The sequence below is a fragment of the Telmatherina bonti genome (genome assembly GCF_933228915.1).
Source record: "Telmatherina bonti genome assembly, chromosome: 2".
NCBI lineage: Eukaryota > Metazoa > Chordata > Actinopteri > Atheriniformes > Telmatherinidae > Telmatherina > Telmatherina bonti.
Window position 1 is genome coordinate 19,102,603 of NC_136620.1, and position 20,897 is coordinate 19,123,499.

The 20,897-nt window shown below is 37.6% G+C and overlaps 2 protein-coding genes across 2 annotated transcripts in view; one reads left to right on the forward strand and one right to left on the reverse strand.

Moving 5' to 3' along the window:
• The window catches only part of tmtc3 (transmembrane O-mannosyltransferase targeting cadherins 3), a 41,590-nt gene extending 39,688 nt beyond the window's left edge, over window positions 1-1,902 (reverse strand). The window contains exons 1-3 of the mRNA XM_079254839.1: window positions 1,806-1,902; window positions 896-1,109; window positions 542-760 (exon numbers count right to left, since the gene is read on the reverse strand). Of these exons, the coding sequence (XP_079110965.1) occupies window positions 542-760; window positions 896-1,084 (408 nt within the window). The 5' untranslated portion in view covers window positions 1,085-1,109; window positions 1,806-1,902. The remainder of the gene's footprint in view (window positions 1-541; window positions 761-895; window positions 1,110-1,805) is intronic.
• Window positions 1,903-2,537: 635 nt separating this feature from the next.
• Window positions 2,538-20,897, forward strand: part of cep290 (centrosomal protein 290) — a gene marked incomplete at its 5' end in the record, with an annotated part of 60,668 nt that continues 42,308 nt past the window's right edge. The window contains 19 exons of the mRNA XM_079256662.1: window positions 2,538-2,642; window positions 4,521-4,598; window positions 4,805-4,874; window positions 4,969-5,015; window positions 5,639-5,770; window positions 6,230-6,283; window positions 6,420-6,440; window positions 7,436-7,582; window positions 7,882-8,064; window positions 8,319-8,408; window positions 10,742-10,864; window positions 12,434-12,557; window positions 13,452-13,621; window positions 13,964-14,126; window positions 14,243-14,343; window positions 14,435-14,501; window positions 14,885-14,991; window positions 17,689-17,764; window positions 18,832-18,965. Coding sequence (XP_079112788.1) covers window positions 2,538-2,642; window positions 4,521-4,598; window positions 4,805-4,874; window positions 4,969-5,015; window positions 5,639-5,770; window positions 6,230-6,283; window positions 6,420-6,440; window positions 7,436-7,582; window positions 7,882-8,064; window positions 8,319-8,408; window positions 10,742-10,864; window positions 12,434-12,557; window positions 13,452-13,621; window positions 13,964-14,126; window positions 14,243-14,343; window positions 14,435-14,501; window positions 14,885-14,991; window positions 17,689-17,764; window positions 18,832-18,965 — 1,992 coding nt within the window. The remainder of the gene's footprint in view (window positions 2,643-4,520; window positions 4,599-4,804; window positions 4,875-4,968; window positions 5,016-5,638; window positions 5,771-6,229; window positions 6,284-6,419; window positions 6,441-7,435; window positions 7,583-7,881; window positions 8,065-8,318; window positions 8,409-10,741; window positions 10,865-12,433; window positions 12,558-13,451; window positions 13,622-13,963; window positions 14,127-14,242; window positions 14,344-14,434; window positions 14,502-14,884; window positions 14,992-17,688; window positions 17,765-18,831; window positions 18,966-20,897) is intronic.

Below are 20,897 nucleotides of genomic sequence, written 5' to 3' on the forward strand. Positions count from 1 at the left end.
TATAATGCCTAAGAACAAAAGTAAAAAGATCACTAAAAACAATAAAAATGACAAAAAATTTCATAATGGATTATTTTAGTTTAAAAAAAATAAAATACAAAAAACAAACCTCAATTTTTTTTTTTAATAAAAAAATAAACAAAATAAAAAAATCAATTTTAAAATAGTGAAGCAGAAAATCCAGATTTTAGATTTTCCAAGCCCTAACATGTGGTTTGCTCTGTCTAAAAGACATGAACGGTGTTTTTGTTCTAACACACAGGTGTCAAACTCCAGTCATCAAGGGCCAGTATCCTGCAGGTGTTTATTGTCTCCGTGCTCCATCACACATGATCAAAATAAACAAATAAGTTGAAAGTTGTTGGATCGATTTTATTGGAATCAGGTATGTTGTAGCAGAGAAACAATTAAAAACCTGTCAGATACAGGCCCTCGAGGACTGAAGTTTGACAGCCCTCCTTTAAAATTTCGCTAAGCAAATGTTGTAGCATAGGCGACATATGTTATATAACATCTTCTTACCAATAAATTGCACACTTACAGCCTCCGTGTGGATGGGGTGCACAGTAAACAGCAATGCTGCCACCAAGCTCGATGTCCTATCCAGGAACAACCGGCACACTCGCAGGAACAGCACACACACAACTGCGTGTAAAATGACATTAAGCAGATGGTAGGAAGCGGCGCTGAGTTCGCTGAAGAGGTAGTTCAGTCGGAATGTGAGCACCGTCAAGGGTCTGTAAGATTTATGGCTCCGCTCCTGTACCAGGACAAATTGTTATATTGTCAGAACATCACAGAATGCTCAACAAGAGCATGAATGACTATTCAAATTAGTCTTACAGACTTTAGTTGTCAAATGCAGCTCACAATTTAACAGAGTAACACGACTTACCTCAGCCATAGGTGTCCCCCAAAAGTCATTGAGGAACAGGTTGCGGAGAGGGGTTGAGGGACGAAGGTCTTTGTTGTCCAGGATAGCTGAGACATCATCAAACACAAATCCACATGACAGACTGTTCCAGTAACATCCCACCACCAGTCCACTCAGAAGCAAAATCTCCTTCCACGACACGACAGCCATCGCTGACCAAAGCCGTCATTGATCACTGTGCAGGAAAACAGAGACATATGAGAATATATCATAGTTAAATAAAATGTACACAATAATAAGCTTGTCAGCAAAACAATCTGATTAGGCTTACGTGATTAAAGCAACCAAACCAACACATCAATAGCAGGATACGCTTTACAAAGTATTTTCCAGGAGGACCTTATAAAGCAGGGGTTTGTAAAGAGTCGTGCTTTGCATCTAATCCAACCTAACAGCCTGACACAGAGCTCTCTTTCTCTGTTACTTTCTCAGCCTCATTTAAACTCCATCCCTTATGGAACTGCAGCTGCAGTGAGTCTCTGACTCACAGAGACTAAAAACTGAAAACATGACAGCTGAATTACAACGCAAAAGGGAAAATACGACGGAGGTTGGGGGTATTAATAATCACACACAAATGATCCTGCAACCAGTGCTGTGATAAGTGACATCAAAAGGACAAAATCTGATCAAGTAGCGCTATGACAGCAGTGTAACTCAAGTTTTGACTAATCAAACATCACTGTACACAATGTGCATTAACACAGAACACCGAAAAAAAATCTCTTAATAGCTTAATAAAATAATCCCAGGCTGCTGGAAGGCAACGCTGGCTCATGCCTGAGCTATATTAACAGCTAATGCTAACTAGCTTGTTTCCAGTCTTTATTCTGGACAAAATGAGCGTGTAAGTATTTAAGGTGTGTCTTACCGAGCCTATACCAGGGAAGATGACAGTGACGGAAGAGCTTAAATATCAAAAAGATGGGAAGATATCACACATTCGAAGTGAACAATTCATAAAGCAGCCTTCCATTTGTGGCAGCTAGCTGAAACGCATCGCTGCTATCAGTTCCGGTGCAGAGGTGACCGCGCGAGTTAAACATTAGCGCAGCAGACGTGAGGCTTTTTCACGGACTCGTGTGTTTATGCGGCCAGTGAAAAGCGTCTGTCGTGATACCTTAAAACAATTACATCTTAGAAGTTTCGAAACGGATTGGTTAACTTTTCTACAAGTTTGTGGATCTTTCTGGTTTTATTTTCTTGTGGACAAACAGATGTTGTGAGCTGTAACCTAGCAGCCAAAGCATCACGCCAGGGAGACACTAGGATGGTTGTTTACCTTTAAGTTTATCCGTAACCTACACTTTGTGTGTAGGTCCTCGAGTCTCATTCAGTTAAATGATAAATGACTGTTTATCTTTAACGATCAGCTTTAAACTAGAGTGTATGCACCAAAAGAAAGGAAGATGAGTGTGTTTGTTTTAGTTCTCCTTTGTGGTTCATCTGAGCGTCTTCACAAAATAGTTAATAAATTGGAAGGGCTCAGCTACAATTAGCCTAGCATCTCAGCCTGAGTAAGTTACCTCGTTAACCGCTAATTAACACCGAGTCGTGTCCTTATTCCTGGTTTGCTAAATCTTTGCAACACCCCGTGGTGAAGATGTCAGCTGTTCTCGAGTGGGATAAAGTGGCCAGAATTGACCCACACACCCTTCATGAATGCGAAAAAGGCGAATTGGACGAGGTTGTTGGCATGTTTGTTTCGGTAATTGTCCCCGTTTTGCATCTACATCTACATCCAGAAGGTCAGCAAGCATGGGTGAATAAAAAAAAAAAAGCAAATTAATGTTTTACTTTGACATCTTACCATTAAAAAAAAAACAAAAAACAACATTTAAATTCACCCAGCATAGGCAAAAGTTGCCAATAGCAAGAGCATTATACTTACAAAAAGTTAATGAAATTTCGTGTGATGGATTGTTATTTTTATGTTGCTTCTTAGCTATAAATATTATAAGATTAGAAAGACAGTTTATTTCCCTCTTAAACTGAGCCACGTTTGCAAGGAAAATACATTTGTGTGATGAGAAAAAGAGCTAATATGAGTTTTGCCCATGAAAAATTAACCAAATCTACCCTGCCAAGGTCAAGGAGTTTCCTATCCTATTGGCCATTGTTGTTTATTGGATTGGATGATTGGAGTAAGAATGAATATATTTTTCTTCAATTACTTGAAGAACTTTTTTTTTTTTTTTTTTTTAAATAACAAACAGGAGCCTCTGCAGCATGTGGAACAACTATACACAGCAACATTAGACTGGTACCCCCTCCACATACAAGTCAATGGCTTGATCAGTGTGATGGCATCCATTCTTCAACCAGCATTTGTTACCAGTCAGCCATTGTGGTTGTGATGGTCTCTGCGGCACCAACAGCACATCTAAGTTGATCAAACAAGTGTTCAGTTGGGTTGAAGTCCGACAGCAGACAGTTCATTAATTCATGAAGTGGTGTTTGATAACCCCTGCTCTGTGGAAGTGAGGATTGTCTTCTTGGAGGATATGGTTCAGTCCCAGAGTGTGGATAAATGGGAGTGTCACTGGTTGGTTGCAGAACCTCCAGTGAGTGAGCTGCCGCTCCACACGATCACAAAAGCTGTTACTCTTTTCAGTTGCCGCAGTCCCTTTCATTGACCGTACCACCCCAACTGACCCCTGTGGCACGGTCCAAGTTCACAGATGCTGTTATTCAGGTACCTGGTTGTTCGCACCAGGCTTTTTGGCATTGGCAGACATGTTTTTAATGGGCACAACCCACATAGCCGACTCTTCCACTGTTCATAGAAATGCATTTTCTTGACAATGTGTCATTATTTGATAGGGAAATGAACAAGATTTATTGCCAAAATCATTGTAACATCTGAAAAAAATCCACCAAAACAAAAATTTCTTTCCTTTTTGTACCAAGTTTATAAGCAGGATGCTGCTGCTATTGTTTCTAAAGTTGATGTAAATTTTCATGTTCAGAGAAAACATAAATATGTGGGATATTAAGGTAGATAATAAAAAAGTGAAAAAATAGAAATGAATAAGTTAACATAGAAACATATCAATTTTTTCTTTAAACTGCCAAGAGTGAAATACCAGCGTTTGGTGGTCTGACCTTTAACAATGTCTTGTGCTCTTTGAAAGTATGAGATTTCCTTCCATAACGCAATAAAGCAGGAGTATAAAGTAGTAGAGGATGGAAAAGACTCAAGACCAAGCATTTCAAAACATTTACTCAAGCACTGAAGTACAGAGAGGCTACTGTGCTGCTAATCCGATATCCAGCAGAAAACCAATTAGCTTTGTCAACTAAATTCACTTATTAAATTGTTTTGATTGTCCGTACTCTCTCATGTCCCTGGGAATCTCACATAGCAGGCAGACATCTGCAAAAGCACTCCTTCAGCTATTCAGCATGAGGATGGTCGTCCAGCTTTGATCAATCCGGGGAAAGAATTCTGCACATGTAGCAGTAATCTATATATAAATATACATCGTTTTGGTTCCATCTTTTGCTGTTTCCGAGCACTGTTATTATGAGCTAAAATGACTGCACTGTTGACAGATTTTCAAGTGAAAACATTTTTTCCGCACAGGCAGAAGAATGGGAAGTGAAGGATAAAGCTCCAGAGAACATTATTCAAGTTCTGAGAGTGTGTCAGGCCCTGCTGAAGGTGTCAGGTTTTATTATTTCTACGCTCTGATCTCTCCTATGCACATCTGTTGACTACCTCACAAGTGTAATGTATTTTAAGAGGGAAGAAAGTTTTATGTATAACCACACATGTGACATTAATGCTTTCTGGAGCATACACTGCTTCTGATCTTGCCTTTAGCCCTGGTTTTAGATGTATGTCTCCTGTCTTTCTACGCCTCTTAGATTAAAGATCGGGAAGTTACTCTTGCTGAAAACTTTATTGATAACATTGGTATACAACATGCCAAAACTGGTAAGTAGGCAGATATTGTCAAAAGACTTTTTTTTTTTTTAAATATGAAAAAGATACTTTTAGTAATTTCTTTTTATATTTCTCTGTATTATAGAGAAGGAGCTTCTTGCAAAGTTGTCAAAGCTGGAACAAGAAAGTAAGGTAAGGCTTACAAGCACACAGTGTTGTTTTTGTGTATGCTTGTCTGGTAATGCGTTGCTTGTGTACATACTCACACACAGCATGTGAAATGCGTGTTATTCATAGAACCACTGGGATTTTCCTTTTTTAAAATCATGTTTATTAATCTGACCACTCATACAAATAAAAAAAAGAAAAATTAATGCGTGTCACTTGAAATCACTTTTCATGCTTATTTACTTCCGGCAACAGTGCCAGATCTTTGAGCCAATTACTGAGCGTGACCCTGGCCACAATGGGATTGGCTGTAGTGGCCGCTGAAAGACAGCATCTAAGAAGATTACAGCTAATTCCATGCACGCTCCCAACATTTCCATCCAGTTTCAACTAGATAATTGTTTTGATTTTCTTTTTGAAGACGTATACAATGAGAAATTTTCATCCCTCAAAAAGTTTGCTTATCTAAGGAAAGGATTGTCCTTGCTTAACTTATTGATGACAACTGACATATATGTTTGCTCTTTAAACAGATGGAGATGTTGAAAGGTTAGGAGGTTTCCTTGTGGGGGTTGATTCAATTTTTTTTTCCTGTGTGTGTGTGTGTGTGTGTGTGTGTCTACTTTCCGGTCCTTACGGCTCAGCAGTTCGGCACTGGGCCAGATACACGCTTTCTTAGAGATGAGATTCGGCAGCTCGAGGCCCAGCTGGAGCAAAGGGACAAGGAATTGACCCAGTTAAAGAAAGAAATGGGCAAAGAGAAGAAAACCAATGAAGAGGTATGAGTGTGCCACCCACAGTACCATTACACAGGAAAGGAGTAAAGCTTCAGGCTCTATGGTTGATCTATAAATGTCAGTTCCAACACTGCTGTGTGTTGGTGGGTCTCCCAAAGCACATAGTGGTGGAGAGACATTTTTAGCTAATGATTAAAAAACAGACACCGAGTTTTTGTTTTTATAATTGTATTTTGAGTTCATCTTGCGAAAAATAATGCCTGAAATACCCTAAAAAACATTATTACACATTATAAATTCTTCTACTAGTAATCTCCAAATATTCTGATCCTATTAGTCATTGTTTGCTTTAAGCTTCCAGACTTCCACTTGATTAATTCTGTAGCCAAACTGTTGCCAAGTGTGAATTAAATGTTGGATGTTAGTGTTGATTGTCTTTCACTTTTGTAATTAACACTATGATTGTACTATTTTTTTTTTTACTTTGTGTTGTTTTCCTAGTTGATCGTGAGATTAGAGGGAGCTGAGGACGAGATTAAAAAACTGAAAAGAGAGGTATGCAACAACTCGCAAGACATTCTACAGATTACTTCACATTTTTTCTCTGTTATTACTATAAGAACCTTTAGTTTCACTGCTTTACTTTCTTTTGCTCATCTTCTCTTTTATTTCTTTCTGTTCTTTTGGATAGTTAAAAAAACTTAGGAAGAAGGTAAGAAATGTAGCAATGAAAGTTAGATTTTATTTCGAATAAGTGCAAGTTTTTATAGATTTAGAAGTAGTTTGAGATTCCTCTTGAATGTTTATAGACTACTGTTGTAGAATATTCTGTTTAGATTTGAGGAAATAAGATTACATTGAAGTGGAATAGGAAAGTCTTTATCCAATCCCATGTCAAATGAGAGCAGTAGGATGTTAGCATAGCAGCTGCCTCTTAGCTATGACTCCAACCAGCATTGATGGAAACATAACACTTGGGTGCGACTCCATGAGAATTGCTCACAACACTAAAAGAAAAAAAGACGTTGTCTCACAATTTTTTAAATATTACATTTACAGCCAAAACATGACAGTATACAGATATAAATATGTACATTTTGATTATAATTATTAATGGTGAAAATATGGACAAATGATTTCAAAACCTAATGCAACAAAAAAACGTAAATATCGTCATTTCTCACAGGAGGCCGTTGCCAAATCTTTGCAGTTTTATCCACCGAAAACGCTGTAACTGTGTAAACGAGCGGCCAGAACACTTTTAAAAAAGATCATTTTTAAAAAAGATTATCTAATCTGAATGAGGTTTCTATCTGCTGGTATAAAGGAGAAATTTAATGTATTGAAATACAACAGTAAATCAAAGACTAATTAAATATGTAACCCTTAAAATGATCGAATTCTTCAAGTATTCAAACAGTTTTTTGTTTTAACACCGTTTCTTTAGATTGAACACAAGTTAGATGTTAACTTGCTTCTTATATTCTCAATTTTTAAAACAACATTAATCACATCCGATTTAGCTGAAAACTGAAAATGACACTATCAGCTCATCAATATGGCCACAAAAATCAGAAATATAGGAAACACTCACATTTCACAAGCTTCCTAGAACAAACTAACATTTCAACATTTGTTCATGATCATGGGGAATTTAATCCCACTATTCTTCCTGAAATGCATTCTGACCTTCCTGTGCCTCATCAGAATGAGCAGCTCCAGCAGGATGTTGACTTCTATCGTGGAGAGCTGGACCAGCGAGAACCGCTCCCATCCAGAGACGAGAGTGCCGAGACTCAGCGGAAGCTCAACCTGGCCAACCGCCAGCTCTACCAGTGCTTGGAAGACCTTCAGGTTCTCTGAAATCTGTTTTGTTTGTTCTTAACATCTTGTAAATGAGGTAAATGCTAATTATTCAGGAAAAGAGATGCCAAAAATTTAAGCAGAGAAGAAAAGCGGTTGGTTTTTTTTGTATGTGCACCAAGTGTTGTTGGTAAGTGTTGTTTTCAGTAACTTGTATATAGACAACTGAAATTTAGAGTTCCATCAGAGTTATTGCCTGACTCTAGTACCACTGATTCGCAGCATGTGTAAGTATCAGGGTGTGCATCCACAAATCTACTTTGTGATGTTTTTTTGTTTGCATTCAACAGCGAGTCGAGGAAGAAAACACACACCTGAAGATGCAGAATGAGCAGATGCAGAAAAGCCTGGAGGAGTCTGTGAAGGAGATGGAGAAGATGACAGATGAATACAACAAGATGAAGATTGTTGTGCAGCAGACTGACTCGATTATGGACCAACTCAGGAAAGAGAGGGATCATGCGAAGCTTCAAGTAAAGTCAGCTCTCATATCCACTGCTTTTTTAGTCTGTATTCTGACTCCATCCTGAAGCTGTGGGTGGTTTTGGAAATATATTTTCATGCTGCGATGAGTTATCTGATAACATTTATCTTCACTGCAAGGCTGCAACATGGACCAAGTGGGATATCATTAAAAAAAAAAAAAAAAAAAAGCTGTGATGTTAAATCTGTCTGGATTTTTTTTTTTTTACTGAAGCTGACCTGCTTACGTGTGTTTAATGTGCAGGTCAGAGAGTTAACAGACAAGATTCATAACATGACTGAAGAGGATGACCCAGTTATGGTAGCAGTCAACGCCAAAGTAGAGGAGTGGAAGGTGGGTGGTAAACATCGGCACCATTAACAGGGCACTAATTTGTTGCCCTTTTTCCCTTTGCCTCTTTTCCCAATAAAGCAGCAGAGGCCATTTTTAAACCTTTCAGAGATTATTAGTGTGTCTTTTAGAAAGGCTTGTAAGAAACTTGTAGGGCGACATGGCAAAATGTTGCCAGAAACTTAAACTACTGTTCAACCATGCAAGCTACAAATGTTAATGCGTACTTTAAAACAAAATAGTTTTCAAAACGTCGTTGGGGTAAAAGGAGACTGCGAAGCTCCCTTGAGAGCCACATTACCTCCAGGCTGTTTATCTGTATCTGCAGTTGCTCTGCCAGTGGGTGTGTTAGCTAAGCAACAGTTGCTAGACAACATAAAATAATATATTCGCAACATCAAAAAAAATCCTCAGTAGTTTGGTCTCTGTGCAATTTGCATCAGTCTTGTTTCCTTTGGCCAGATTTGGCTTGAAGTAAATAAGCCGGGCTCCATTCTAAAAAAAATGGTTGTCTGGCTGAGTCATTGTACTATTTACTAGATACATAATGTGAGCAAGAAGCAAAAGCATCATTATAAAATGTGTGAAATAGTCATGATCCATCCTGCCAAGTTTCAAGCTAATCATCTGCAATCAAGCCACTTTTCCTGCGAAATCTTCAACTCGCTCTACCTGTTTGCATGTCTGTATACTTAACTAACCTCAGTCGGTTTAATTATCTGAACAAAGAGCCAGAAATGAACACAAACATTGACTCATAACAGCAATTTCAGGTTTGATATTTTTAATCTCACTCTGGGCACTTTTCACATTTTCACTTTTTCCATGTCATATCAGCTAACTTTCTAAAATCATTAGAGTTATGTAGAAGTACAGGGTGAGTTAAAGCTTGACCTCAATTTTAACTCTTCGTTTCCACATTTGTATTCGTACGAAGTAGCTGTTTTGAAAACTGAGTATCCTGAAACTTCAGTCCCTGATACTGCAGGAATCGCCATCTTCACACACGACTGGCGACACGGGACATGAGAACAAGGAGTAAAACACAATGTAACATTACTAAAGCAAAGAGGTTTTATGTCTAAATGTAGTGAATTATGTGTTGTGAGTCCAGGTCTCTGCCTGCATATCATCTGTCTGAAAGAATGATGTGGTATGAATCACAGTTAGCTTACCTGTAGTGGAATCGAGCCTTAGGTGAAAATAATGATATAATAATTATAGTTAGTACTTTTGCCAGAATACCTAATAACTAATCTCATTGTAAAGTGGTTACAAAGTGGTTGATGTGACTATGAAGTACCCCTTCACATTTTTGTGAAATTGCACTATACTAATAAAGCTGAATTAAATTATTATTATTGTATCAATGACTATTATGTTATTGCTATTAACATTGATAGTGATACCAATAATTGTAACCATCACCGTCATTGTTACCGCATGTCTGCTTGTGTTGAGATGTTCTCTTTTAAAGTGTTTGCCCATTTCCAGATGATGTGCATGTCAGGGCCTCAGTGCCGCAGACACAAAAAAGACTTCTTTCATTTACTTTTTTTATTAAAGAAGAAAAGATTTCTGAAGCCTGGAAGCAAATATTTATTTAGTTTCTACTCTGCTGATACAGGGATTTCTCAGTTCCCACATTTAATACAGGTTTTACTTGATTAAATTGAATTAATTCATTTCTTAATAATTACTTTGGCTGCACGGTGTCATAGTGGTTAGCACTCTGGCGTCACTGCACGAAGGTCGCTGGTTCAAGCCTTGGCTGGGGGGAGGTTCAAACAGTGGTCTTTCTGTGTGGAGTTTGCATGTTCTCCACTTGTGTGTTGGTTTTCTTCTGTCTTCCTCCCACCATCCAAAGACATGCGTGTTAGGTTAATTGGTTAATCTAAATAGTTTCTAGGAGTGAGTTTAAGCGTGACGAGTTGTTTATCTCTCTGTGTGTCTCTGTGATGGACTGGCAACCTGTCCAGGATGTACCCTGCCTCTCGCCTAATGATTACTGGGATAGGCTCCAGTTTCTGAGCCTGAATTGGATTAGGCGGTGAAGAAAATTAATGAAGAATTACTTTGTTTTGTCCTTGTTTTGTTCCACATGACCTCCCAGTTTCTTTTAAAACTTTACAATCGTCAAGAGCCAGAATAATAAACAAAGTCTGAACATTTATAAGGGATTTACCTGTTTGATTAAAGTTCATTAATGCAGAGTAAAAAAAAAAAACTGCAATTCTTCATTACCATGATCACTGACTTTCGTACTTGGTTAGGACTATTTTACAGAGCTGACATGAGCCCAGCTTTGGCAGTGACATGATCTTTTCCTTCTGCAGAGAGTGCTCTCTGGAAAGGATGATGAAATTTTGGTGTACCAGCAGATGATTCGTGACCTGAGGGAAAAACTGCGTTCAGCCCAGCTTGACTTGGACAAGAGCAACATTATTGCCTTGCAGCAGGTGGGTCCCAAAAAGGAAATAGGTCCCAAAAAGGAAATACATAATCTGCATTATCCACGTGGTTTTTAATACTTATTTTCTTTTATTGTGTTATTTATTGGCCGTCTTTGTTGAGGCAGATTCTGAGATCAGAAAACTCCCAAAAGAGAAATGATTGTAGAAACAGTAAAGTTTATAAGATATTCATTCTTCTGATAAAAATGACATCTATAGTTTTTTTTTTTTTTTTTATTGTTATTGAATATTATTTATATTTGTCCCTGACATTGGAATTGTCATGCATTAGTGCCACGAGATCCTAACTTTAACTGAAAGAATAATTTTATTATTGGAATTACAGCTCAGTGGGTGCGCCACAAGATTGTTTTCAAACTTAAAAAGTAGCAAATGGCAAAAATGTGTGAAAATGGGAGTAAAAAACACCATTCAGATTGCACCAGACGTGTTTTTTAACCAAACCTTAACGGGCAATGTGGCACATCCACCCGGGGCAACACTTGGAAAAGTGTTACAGAATCTAAACACTATCAGCTGCTTCTTTCTTTGGTTTACCAGAAATCACTGCCTTTACATCATCACATGGTCTGTTTTATAGTGTGTAATCTGAAGATCTGCAGTCTGAAAAGACAGACACAGTACACTCTCTACAGCCCTTTAGAAACAAATTTTGTTTAAAAATAAACATGATACCAAGCATGTGCAGCTCTGTGCGGCCAATTGGTTTGATTTGTATTAATGAGTGTAATAAAAGATGGTGACTGCAGTTGTAGGTAGCATCTCAGAGCACTTTTAGTTAGACGCTAGCTGTAATAAGTAAACACTTTGTTGAATTACAAAGTTTTCATGCTATATTACTTAGTACTACCAAAAGACTATTTTACTTGGTGGCACTTAACATCCAGAACTGCACTCAGGTGTGGATGTATAAGGCAGTTATCCTCAGAAAGACTCTTATGCCACCACAGGAAGGTCAGTGGGGGTGAAGTGTAATAATGGAAATAACCATCCTTCTTGACATCTCATTATTTGTTGTAATTTGTTTCTTTTATTAAAAAAGTAGATTTTACTTTGATTCATCAACGTTACCTGCAAAGCTGCATTAGGAGGAAATGTCAATATTCTTTTCATTGAATCGTGTCATATAATGTGATTAACTGGAGATTTTAAAAATACTTTTAGATTAAATATGTACACTTGCATATATAGAAATAGGAATAACTACTTGGGATAGGCATTGATGCAAGGTATTCCTAGCTTAGGATGGTTCTGCTTCCATGTTTTTCTTCTCCATGTCCTGAGTTGTTTTTCTTTGGCATTCTTATTTCTGCCTTGTCATTTCTTATCAACCTGTCCTCCCTTCCATCTCTATCGCTGCTGCGGGCCAGGTCATATATGAGCTCTGCGGTGTAAGTTTCATCTGTCATCTGGCTCTTATCTCTAGCCGCTCCTTGTTTTCATTTCATAAACTCTTTTCCTGTTAAAAATGCCAATAATGAAGTGTGCAACAGCTGGGCTTAGTATTGCACATAAATTCTAATTATTTTGAAATGCTTTTGAATGCCCCCAAAGACCGTCCAAGAGCGAGATAATCAAATCAAGATGCTGAGCGAGCAGGTGGAGCAGTATACGGGAGAGATGGAGAAGCACGCCCGGCTAATTGAGGAGCTCAAAACATCCACAAACAAAGACCGAGGTGGGTTTTTATAAAACATGTTTACATAATGTGTGAAAAGGGGTTTTCTTTTATCAGTCGTGAGCCATTATTCTATTAGTAAAGGTTATTTACTTTCCCAAAAGAGACAAATATAAATAAAAGATTAAATCAGATCTGGAAAGTGTTGACAAGTCAAAGAAACAAGCTTTAGGGATCTGGTTGGTGGTCGTTTACTCATCTGGTTGGGCTGATGAGTAAACAACCACAAATGTCTTCAAAAGATAACGATCATTATTAAGATTTTTTTTTTACTTTACACCAATGAAATTTGAATCAGATAAGTCAAAGTGCAGCAAGTCTCGCTGAGCTGATTGACTTTGTTGACACCTACAGCAGCTTTCCGTTATGAGACTTTAGGATATTAAAGATCCAGATGTTTGCTCAGAAGTATGTATGAAGCAAAACACATCCGACAGGATCGAACATTCAAAATGAAAACTGTTTTGTCCTGAACCACTTTTTAATATCACTTAGTTGATTTATTGTTTGCTGAAGCCATTAATTGCCAGTTCTACTGTTTGGTAACGCAAACTATTTATTGACCTTAATGTATCCTTTAAATCTGTTACAGCAGACTCACACCCCTACACACTCGCCACCACACACTGGATTATTTTTCTGTTGTTATGGTTCTGCTGTGAATTTATCCTGCCATGTAAATTTCATATTTTTTACATGTAGGTAAACAGTGATCATAAATTCAGGGATGTTCTGTTTTGTTCTTTTGCTAAATTGAAGTATGAACAAAGCATTTTGTTTTATTAAATGTCAATTTTGTGTCTGAACTCATGAGAACGAATTTCTAAATTGTCTTAGTAATGACTTGTCATTTTTGTCAGTGGTTGAAGTAATTGTCAGCCTTTCTTGTCCAAGGTTTGCCATCAACAATGCAGAGGAAGATGGAGGAACTGACATCCAAGCTTAACGCTGCAGAAACCAGAGCACTAGAAGCAGAGCAGGCAGTAAAGATGGCCGAAGCTCATGCTGAGGAAAAAGACAAAGCACTCATTGAGGCAACAAACCGCTTGAGCCAGTATGAGTCTGTAAGTCTACAAATACCCTCTCTTTCTCCTTTGTGTTCGACATCGACTTCCAAGACTTTTTCCATCCATATCGAATTAGCTGACTCTTGATTTCCAAGAAAGTGAAGCTTGTAATTTTTTTTTCCTCTGCTATCCATGCTTGCCTTTAATAGGGATGTTTAAATGGTGATGTGACTAGGGTGTGATCAACATGCTTTTTGGATTTACAAGTGTGGTGTTTGTTTTTCAATAAAACTAATCTCATCCTGATTTCTCCAAAAAGCAATGAGACAAAAAATAAAGAAAGCAAGACAAGCAATGCTTTTTGATGGTCGGAATTACGTCCCTGCTTCTGTATCGCAGGGAACGTATGGCCTGGAAGCAGCCATTGCAGAGATCAAAGAGTGTAACTATCAAGTTAGAGTGAGAGATCGTGAGGCTGAGGCAATGACCAAAGAGATCAACCAGCTCGAGCTGAGAATCAATGACCTCATGGACGAAAACGAGGATTTCCGAGAAAAACTGGGTTAGACTTCTTAAAAACATTCTAGTTCTCATTTCTCAGTCTGGTTAGAGACCACAGACTTATGTGGAACAGTGAAGTCTTAACAAATACTTGTCTGTATTTTGGTGTTGTATCAGGTCTGGGACCAAAGCAGGAAGTGGATCTGACAGAATTCAGGCGTGCCAAAGACCTCAGACAACGCCAGTATAAAGCAGAAAACCAAGTTCTCTCAAAAGAGGTAAAAGGCTGTGACAGTCAGAAGTGTTGCTTTTATACCTACATAACGGATTTCTTTCAACTCACTGGTCGCGGTCTGGATTTATTTCTAGATTGAACGGCTAGAAGAGGAGCGACTGGAGTTAAAGAAACAAATCAGACGCATGGTGAAGGAAAGAGGTGAATTAAATCACAAATTTGAACACTGAAGTTAGCATCAGTGTTTTTACATATCAAACGCGTCTTATTAATGCATTATTGTTTTGCATATACACACGTTTAGTTAAGTTAACACTGCTGGAAAGAAAAAAGAAAAACGTAAAAGGTCCAGTTCTGGAAAATCACATGAATGTGTCACAGTTTAAAAACTGCAGACTTAGAAAAGGTTGTTTCTTATCACATCTGAACCTTGAGGGGTGGTGCTAAGTAAAATGAGTTTGTACTTGACAAACCTTTCCAAATAGGTCTGCTGTGTATTATATTTGGGTAGGTTTTGTTAAAATGTGTTTAGTTTTAGATGCGATATAGTTTGTCATAGAGCTTTGCTGTTAATGTGTCTGCAGGGATCCCGTTGGCAAGCTTGCAGTTGGAAGATGTCTGGCCAAGCAGAAAAGAACATGTTCCACTCAAGCAAGGCAGCAATTACACAGACGAAGAGATCAGACGGAAGGTAAACCTTACAATAATACATCATTTTTTACATCCTAAAAACACATTTCTGAACTGTAAGACACATTACTGCTGTCTTGCAATTCACTTTTCTGTTGCTGGTCTGTAAAGCTGTGAATGATTTAGGGCCAAAGTACATCAGTGACCTCTTGTCCCGGTATGAACCTACCGGACCCCTCAGGTTATCTGGATCAGGTCTTTTATCAGTTCCCAGAGTCAGAACAAGACATGGAGAAGCTGCATTGAGCCTTCTATGCTCTGCATGTCTGGAACAAACTCCCCCTGAAAGGCTCAGATCAGCTGAAACACTCAGTTTATTTAAATCCAGGTTAAAGACTCAACTGTTCTCAGCTGCATTTCAGTAGTTTTTATTAAAAATTACAAATCTGCTCTGTTTCTCTTAAGCTTTTTTTTTTTTTCTCAACTTGACTGTGCTTTAAATGACCTTTATCTAATATTCTCTTTTCCTTTCCCTTCTTTCAATTTTATATTATGCTTCTTATTTTCTAAGCTTGTCTCAAAAAGTTGGAGAGCCACTGCTCTATAGACAGTGGATTTTAGCGCACAACAATGAGCTGAAGCAAATTTCTGAAGCAAAGACTAATAAAAGTAAAAGAAACTTTAGATTTTTGTGATAGTTAGGCCAAAGTCTTGATTTAATCCAACAGAAATGTTTTGAAAAGATATAAAGTAAATAGTTTATGTGAGGAAACCCATCAGTACAAGGATGTACTGATGGGTTTCATTCACTTTAACAAGGAGTGAATGGAAATCCTCGTGCACAGGGCTGGTCATCAGTTACAGGAGCAGTTAAGCTACAAATATGCATAAATATGCACAACAGACCCTTCATCATACTGATTAAAAAGAAAATTTATTTAATGTTCACACTTAAATGTATACATTCCATGCCTTATTATTTTCTAATTTTCTCCAGATAATATTATTAGTGATAACAGGTGATAGTCCTGATTGTGATTTTAGACATATCCATGCAGACAGTTTTTTTCACAACACTTAAAGATGATAAAGGAATATTTCATGAACTGTTTAGTGAAACATGATACATTTTGAAGTGAATAACATCATGTTATTTGTCTACCTACTTAATAAGTATGTTGTTTATGCCGTAACTCGTATGATGCAATGACACTCAGTTCAATCAGTCAGTTTATTTCTATAGCACCATACAACACTCAAGCTGACAAAGGCACTTAACATCATAAAATATAGAAATATTAATGCACATTAAAATAAATGAGATATTACTAAAGATAGAAAAAGCACAAAACTGGTTAAAATGAATAGATTACACAAAAAGTACAAATAGTATAAAACATAATACTACAAACTAAAGGCCTTTTTGAATAAATAGGTCTTAAGTTTGGCCTTGAACATTGGCAGCTTAGTTACACTGAAAACGTGAAACACATCCATAAACCATGATGTCATGTCCCGGTGATATCTGAACAATTAACAACTTAATAACACTTACAAATATTTTGTTGTAGATCGGATTACTCCAATACCTTCCTATCTTCACCACACAGCGCAGATAAACATATAAACGTGACGGTCACCACTTTCATTCAATTTTAAATTTTTTTCATAAACCTCAAAAATGAAAATGACAGCCATAGAAAAAGAAAGAGTATCCACATTAAATTCTTCAATCAGATGAGATAACATCCCAATACAGACCACCCCGACACACACACACACACACACACACATACATTTTAGACTGTGTCCTTTGTGGGTAAACATCTCTTTCTTGCCCTTATGTGTGGATCCTCCCATGCGAACCACCTTCCTGATGAAATTATGTATATCTTCACACAGATAAGAGTTTATGTGAACCCATTTCTTTTCAATGCTTTCATGCCTACCTCCCACCATGTGAACACACCTTCCAGACTAATCAATGCATCTTCACACGGACACACAGATCCCCACAATATAGCTTGACATTTGCATTGCTCTCTGTTTACCTTGAGCACAATAAGTCTGACTATGAGGTTATCTGTCAGTCTCTGAACCAGTTTGAAGTTTAACCAGAGAATGTCTTGGAAATGATCTGGAAACGTCTGGATCAACCGACTTTGATCCAGACTTTAAGGAGACTGAGGCCCATATTCTGGGAACTTATGTCCTTACAACAGTTTCGTGTCCTTTCGAGAATTTAACTATTTGAAAGAGAAGATACACAACCTGTCCAATGAATAAATGACAAACTAGTCGCCCACCTGAATATCATGTGCATGGATTTATAAAAACACAAGCACATACACATACAGACACACACTCATTTAACATTACGTGGAATACATGTTCTATGTCTGTATTTTCACTGCAGTTGTTCTGTTAATCAGTACTGTGAAATATTTTCCACTGCTGAAAAGACTGTTTAATAAAAACTGGTGAAGATTAATAGAGATTTGCATTAATTTAAGAACAGTTGAAACAGACTGGTAAAATTTGACCAGAAACATGAAAGTAAGTGAAGGGGCATGAACATGACAGGACGGATATATTGAACAAGTACCAGAGATCCTGCAGTGAATGTAGTTTGTTGTTATTTAGATGGTTCATAGAAAAAAAGTACTTTAGGTAATGGTATTTCCCATGCTATGAATTATGTTTATTTTAGGCCAAGTGAACTTTTTTCAGTTGTTTTTGCGCAAATCTGTTTTTGCAGAATGAATACCTGGAAAAACAACTGAGCGCTAAAGAGAGAGAGCTGGAACGTCAGAAGACAGAGTTTCAACTCAAATGTAAGTGTGATTTGCATAAAGGAAAATGATGAAGTGCCTTTAAGGTATTTTTGACTCACAAACCCTGCTTTTAATCACTTCCACAAATGCCTAGAACCATTTGCATATAAAGATCAATGAATTGCAAATTTTAAAAGAAGTTGGTATGTTTACGCCAAAAGTCACACAGCAGAGTCCAGTGTTTACTTCAACACTACTGGCTAAGGTGATGAGTTTTCCCTGAAGCTAGCTGTTTCATCCAGGAGTAATCCCCTCACCTCTGCATCCTGACCTCGGTTTGGAGGTGGAAGCAGCATGGTTTAACAGCTGTTTCTGTCCAAGTTTTCCACCATCTGATAGTGGGAGTAATAGATCAGAGCAGCACTGCTACTGAACAGCCATGCCTTTTATTTCTTGACAGCACCAAAACAAAAATCTCCCACTCTTCCACCTTTCTTTAGTCCTGATGGTTGTCCTTCATTTGACACAAAATTTCCGTCTCTTTTCCAACGTCCATGGTGCTACTTGGGCAATTTCACCCCTTCAGCTGCTGTCATTTGGCAATTAGGCTACAGACTTGTCCCAGTTTATGAACACAAAACATTTAAAACCCACAGCAATCTTAATAAAACATTCTATATAAAAGAAAACCATAGGCGGTTTTGAACATAGAAACCATCCCTGTTTCCACACCTTGACACATACACCTGCATAACCTCTAACAGGTGCAGGATGTATTGCATATATGTGCTGGCTTTTAGTTGCAAGTATGTGTGAATTTTCAGTAATTTACTATCACAATGTTCTTCCAGTGTGTGAGAGTTGGTTTTAGATGTTTGTGCAAGCGATTATGGTATGTGTCTGTGTGTGTCTGTGTCTGTAAGCAATGCATTCTGTCCTACATGGCACCTCAAAGAGAACCGCACTGGATTTCTATACAGCCAGCCACATGAACCTTTGAAGTGTTTGATAGTAGTTCCAATGTGGATAGGGTTTACTGATATACTATCATAGTGTTCTTTTTAAATTCAGTAGATTTATGACAGAATTGCTTGTGGTCACCATTTCTTCCTGTGATCTACTAATAGTGGAAGAGATGTTGAAAGTAAAGAAAGATCTGGAGGGTGCACTAAAGGACACACTTCAAGCTCCCAGGATTAATCAAGAGGCTGCGCAAAGTGATGATACCGTGTCCATCCCTAGGTTAAAAAACCTGGCAAATGTAAGTATCTCACATACACCAAATATGATTGATAAAGTATCTCCTTATTCCTTGTCATGACTAGGATGGAATTTTGATACGGTTTTATGTATCCAGCCAGATGGTTAAAACATCAAAATCTAATACACGCAACTTCATTTAACTTGGACAAGTTCCACTCTGAAATTGAGCATATCTGTTTTCTGGCTGAGACAACAGCACAATTAAACCAAACACATCCTGCCAATAATATTGAACTATGCACAAAATATCTTTTAGAGCTTTCATGTTGGTACAGAACATAACATAAAGAAAAAAATCTATATTTTTGTGTCAGTTTACTGACAGCTGCAGTATGTAGCCTCAAAGCTGGATATTCCCACCCTTCCAGCAGTCAACACTTGTAAATGCAGTGAGGTGCAGATGAGGTTGCTTGTTTTACAGTAAGTAGTATGAGTCGGATGCATGACCTTGTTCCTGGTAGTTTTCGTTTAAGTTTTGCTTAAACCATAGTCTCAATGAATCCCTTTTGAGTCTTTCAGCTTCATCGTGTCTCCATACCATATAAATCATGTTATAATTAAGTTACAATGTTTACTTACAAACAGGCTGTCAAATGTTTTTTAACTGTTTTTGATTTATAGCAGACTTTCTGAAATAAGCTTTTTATATACAGCAGTGTACTGTTCTGTGTTTTTGTGTTTATTTTCACATTCATGTCAAGTCAGTTTAAATTTATGGTCATAGATCTGATGAGTTTCTGGGAAGCTACACGGTTAATTCTGCTTAACTTCCATCCCATTTCAAGAGGTCTTGTTTCTTTGTTCTGAGACCAACCAACAAATCAGCATCATATATTTCAATTTCTTTGGCTGTTTCTTAATGCTTTACAAATTTTATAAAGCTGCAGATGTGTATTTAGCCTAATTTAAATTGACAGTTGAGCTCAATGGGATTTAATAAACCGTTCACCGCTCTGTAGTTGCTAGTTTTTATGTTTAAATTTCATCATCTCAGTTTTTTTCATACTCTTTCTTATAAATTGTTATATGAAAAAAAACATGTCCCTTTAGGTTGTTTCTATCACTTTGCAACAAAATGACCAAAAAAGCATTGAGCGGCTGGGAAAAAACTGCAAAATGATTGTGCTCCATAGCTTAAGATGCTTATTTGCATGTAAAAATATGACAAGACAAACAAGTTGCTCTGGAATCAGTTTCTGGTCTCACAGATAGATGGATGCATTTACCTATCTTCTTTGTTGGTAGAAAAACGGTTCAAGCAAGTTATATTTAGAAAAAATACACAATTCAAAGTCCAAGCCCTTTTCTTCACATGTCCCCTTTGAGTCAACGCCTCAAAACACAGAAAGGTGCCATGCTTGTTCCTGAGGATTCACAGTATTTTGATCCCAGCATGCTAACTAAAGTAGCTAGCCAAACTCTGGCTCTCACTCTGTTGCCTATAAAAGTGCTACAAGCCTCTGAGAGTGTGATTTTTGCACAAAGAGGGGCACTTGCAGAGGGGTTGAGGGGAAAGGGACAAAGAGCAGTTGAACCGAATAGACTTATCACCATCTAGTTGGTTAGAACAGGTAGGTTAAAATGATTGGATGGTGTTTTTTTCAGTCCTCTCCGTTCCACGAGTGACTAAATGTTTTATTTTTATGTTAGAGCATTTAATTGGCTACAGTTGGGATGTGAAGGGGGTTTTCAGCTATATCGTAAAAAATGCTCTTAGAATACATGTCTTACCCTACATTTAATCTTTTAAAAAGGAACTAAAACTAATTTGCTCTATTTGTTTAAAAAAATCACATCTGTCTCCCCCGTTTAGAATTGTTTTAAGTTAAAGAAGTCATTTGTAAATTTCTTACGGAAAAATAAACATTCTTAATCCTCTCTTAAATCATTGGGAAGCCCAGTTAAGAACCATTATGTTTTATTTTACAAT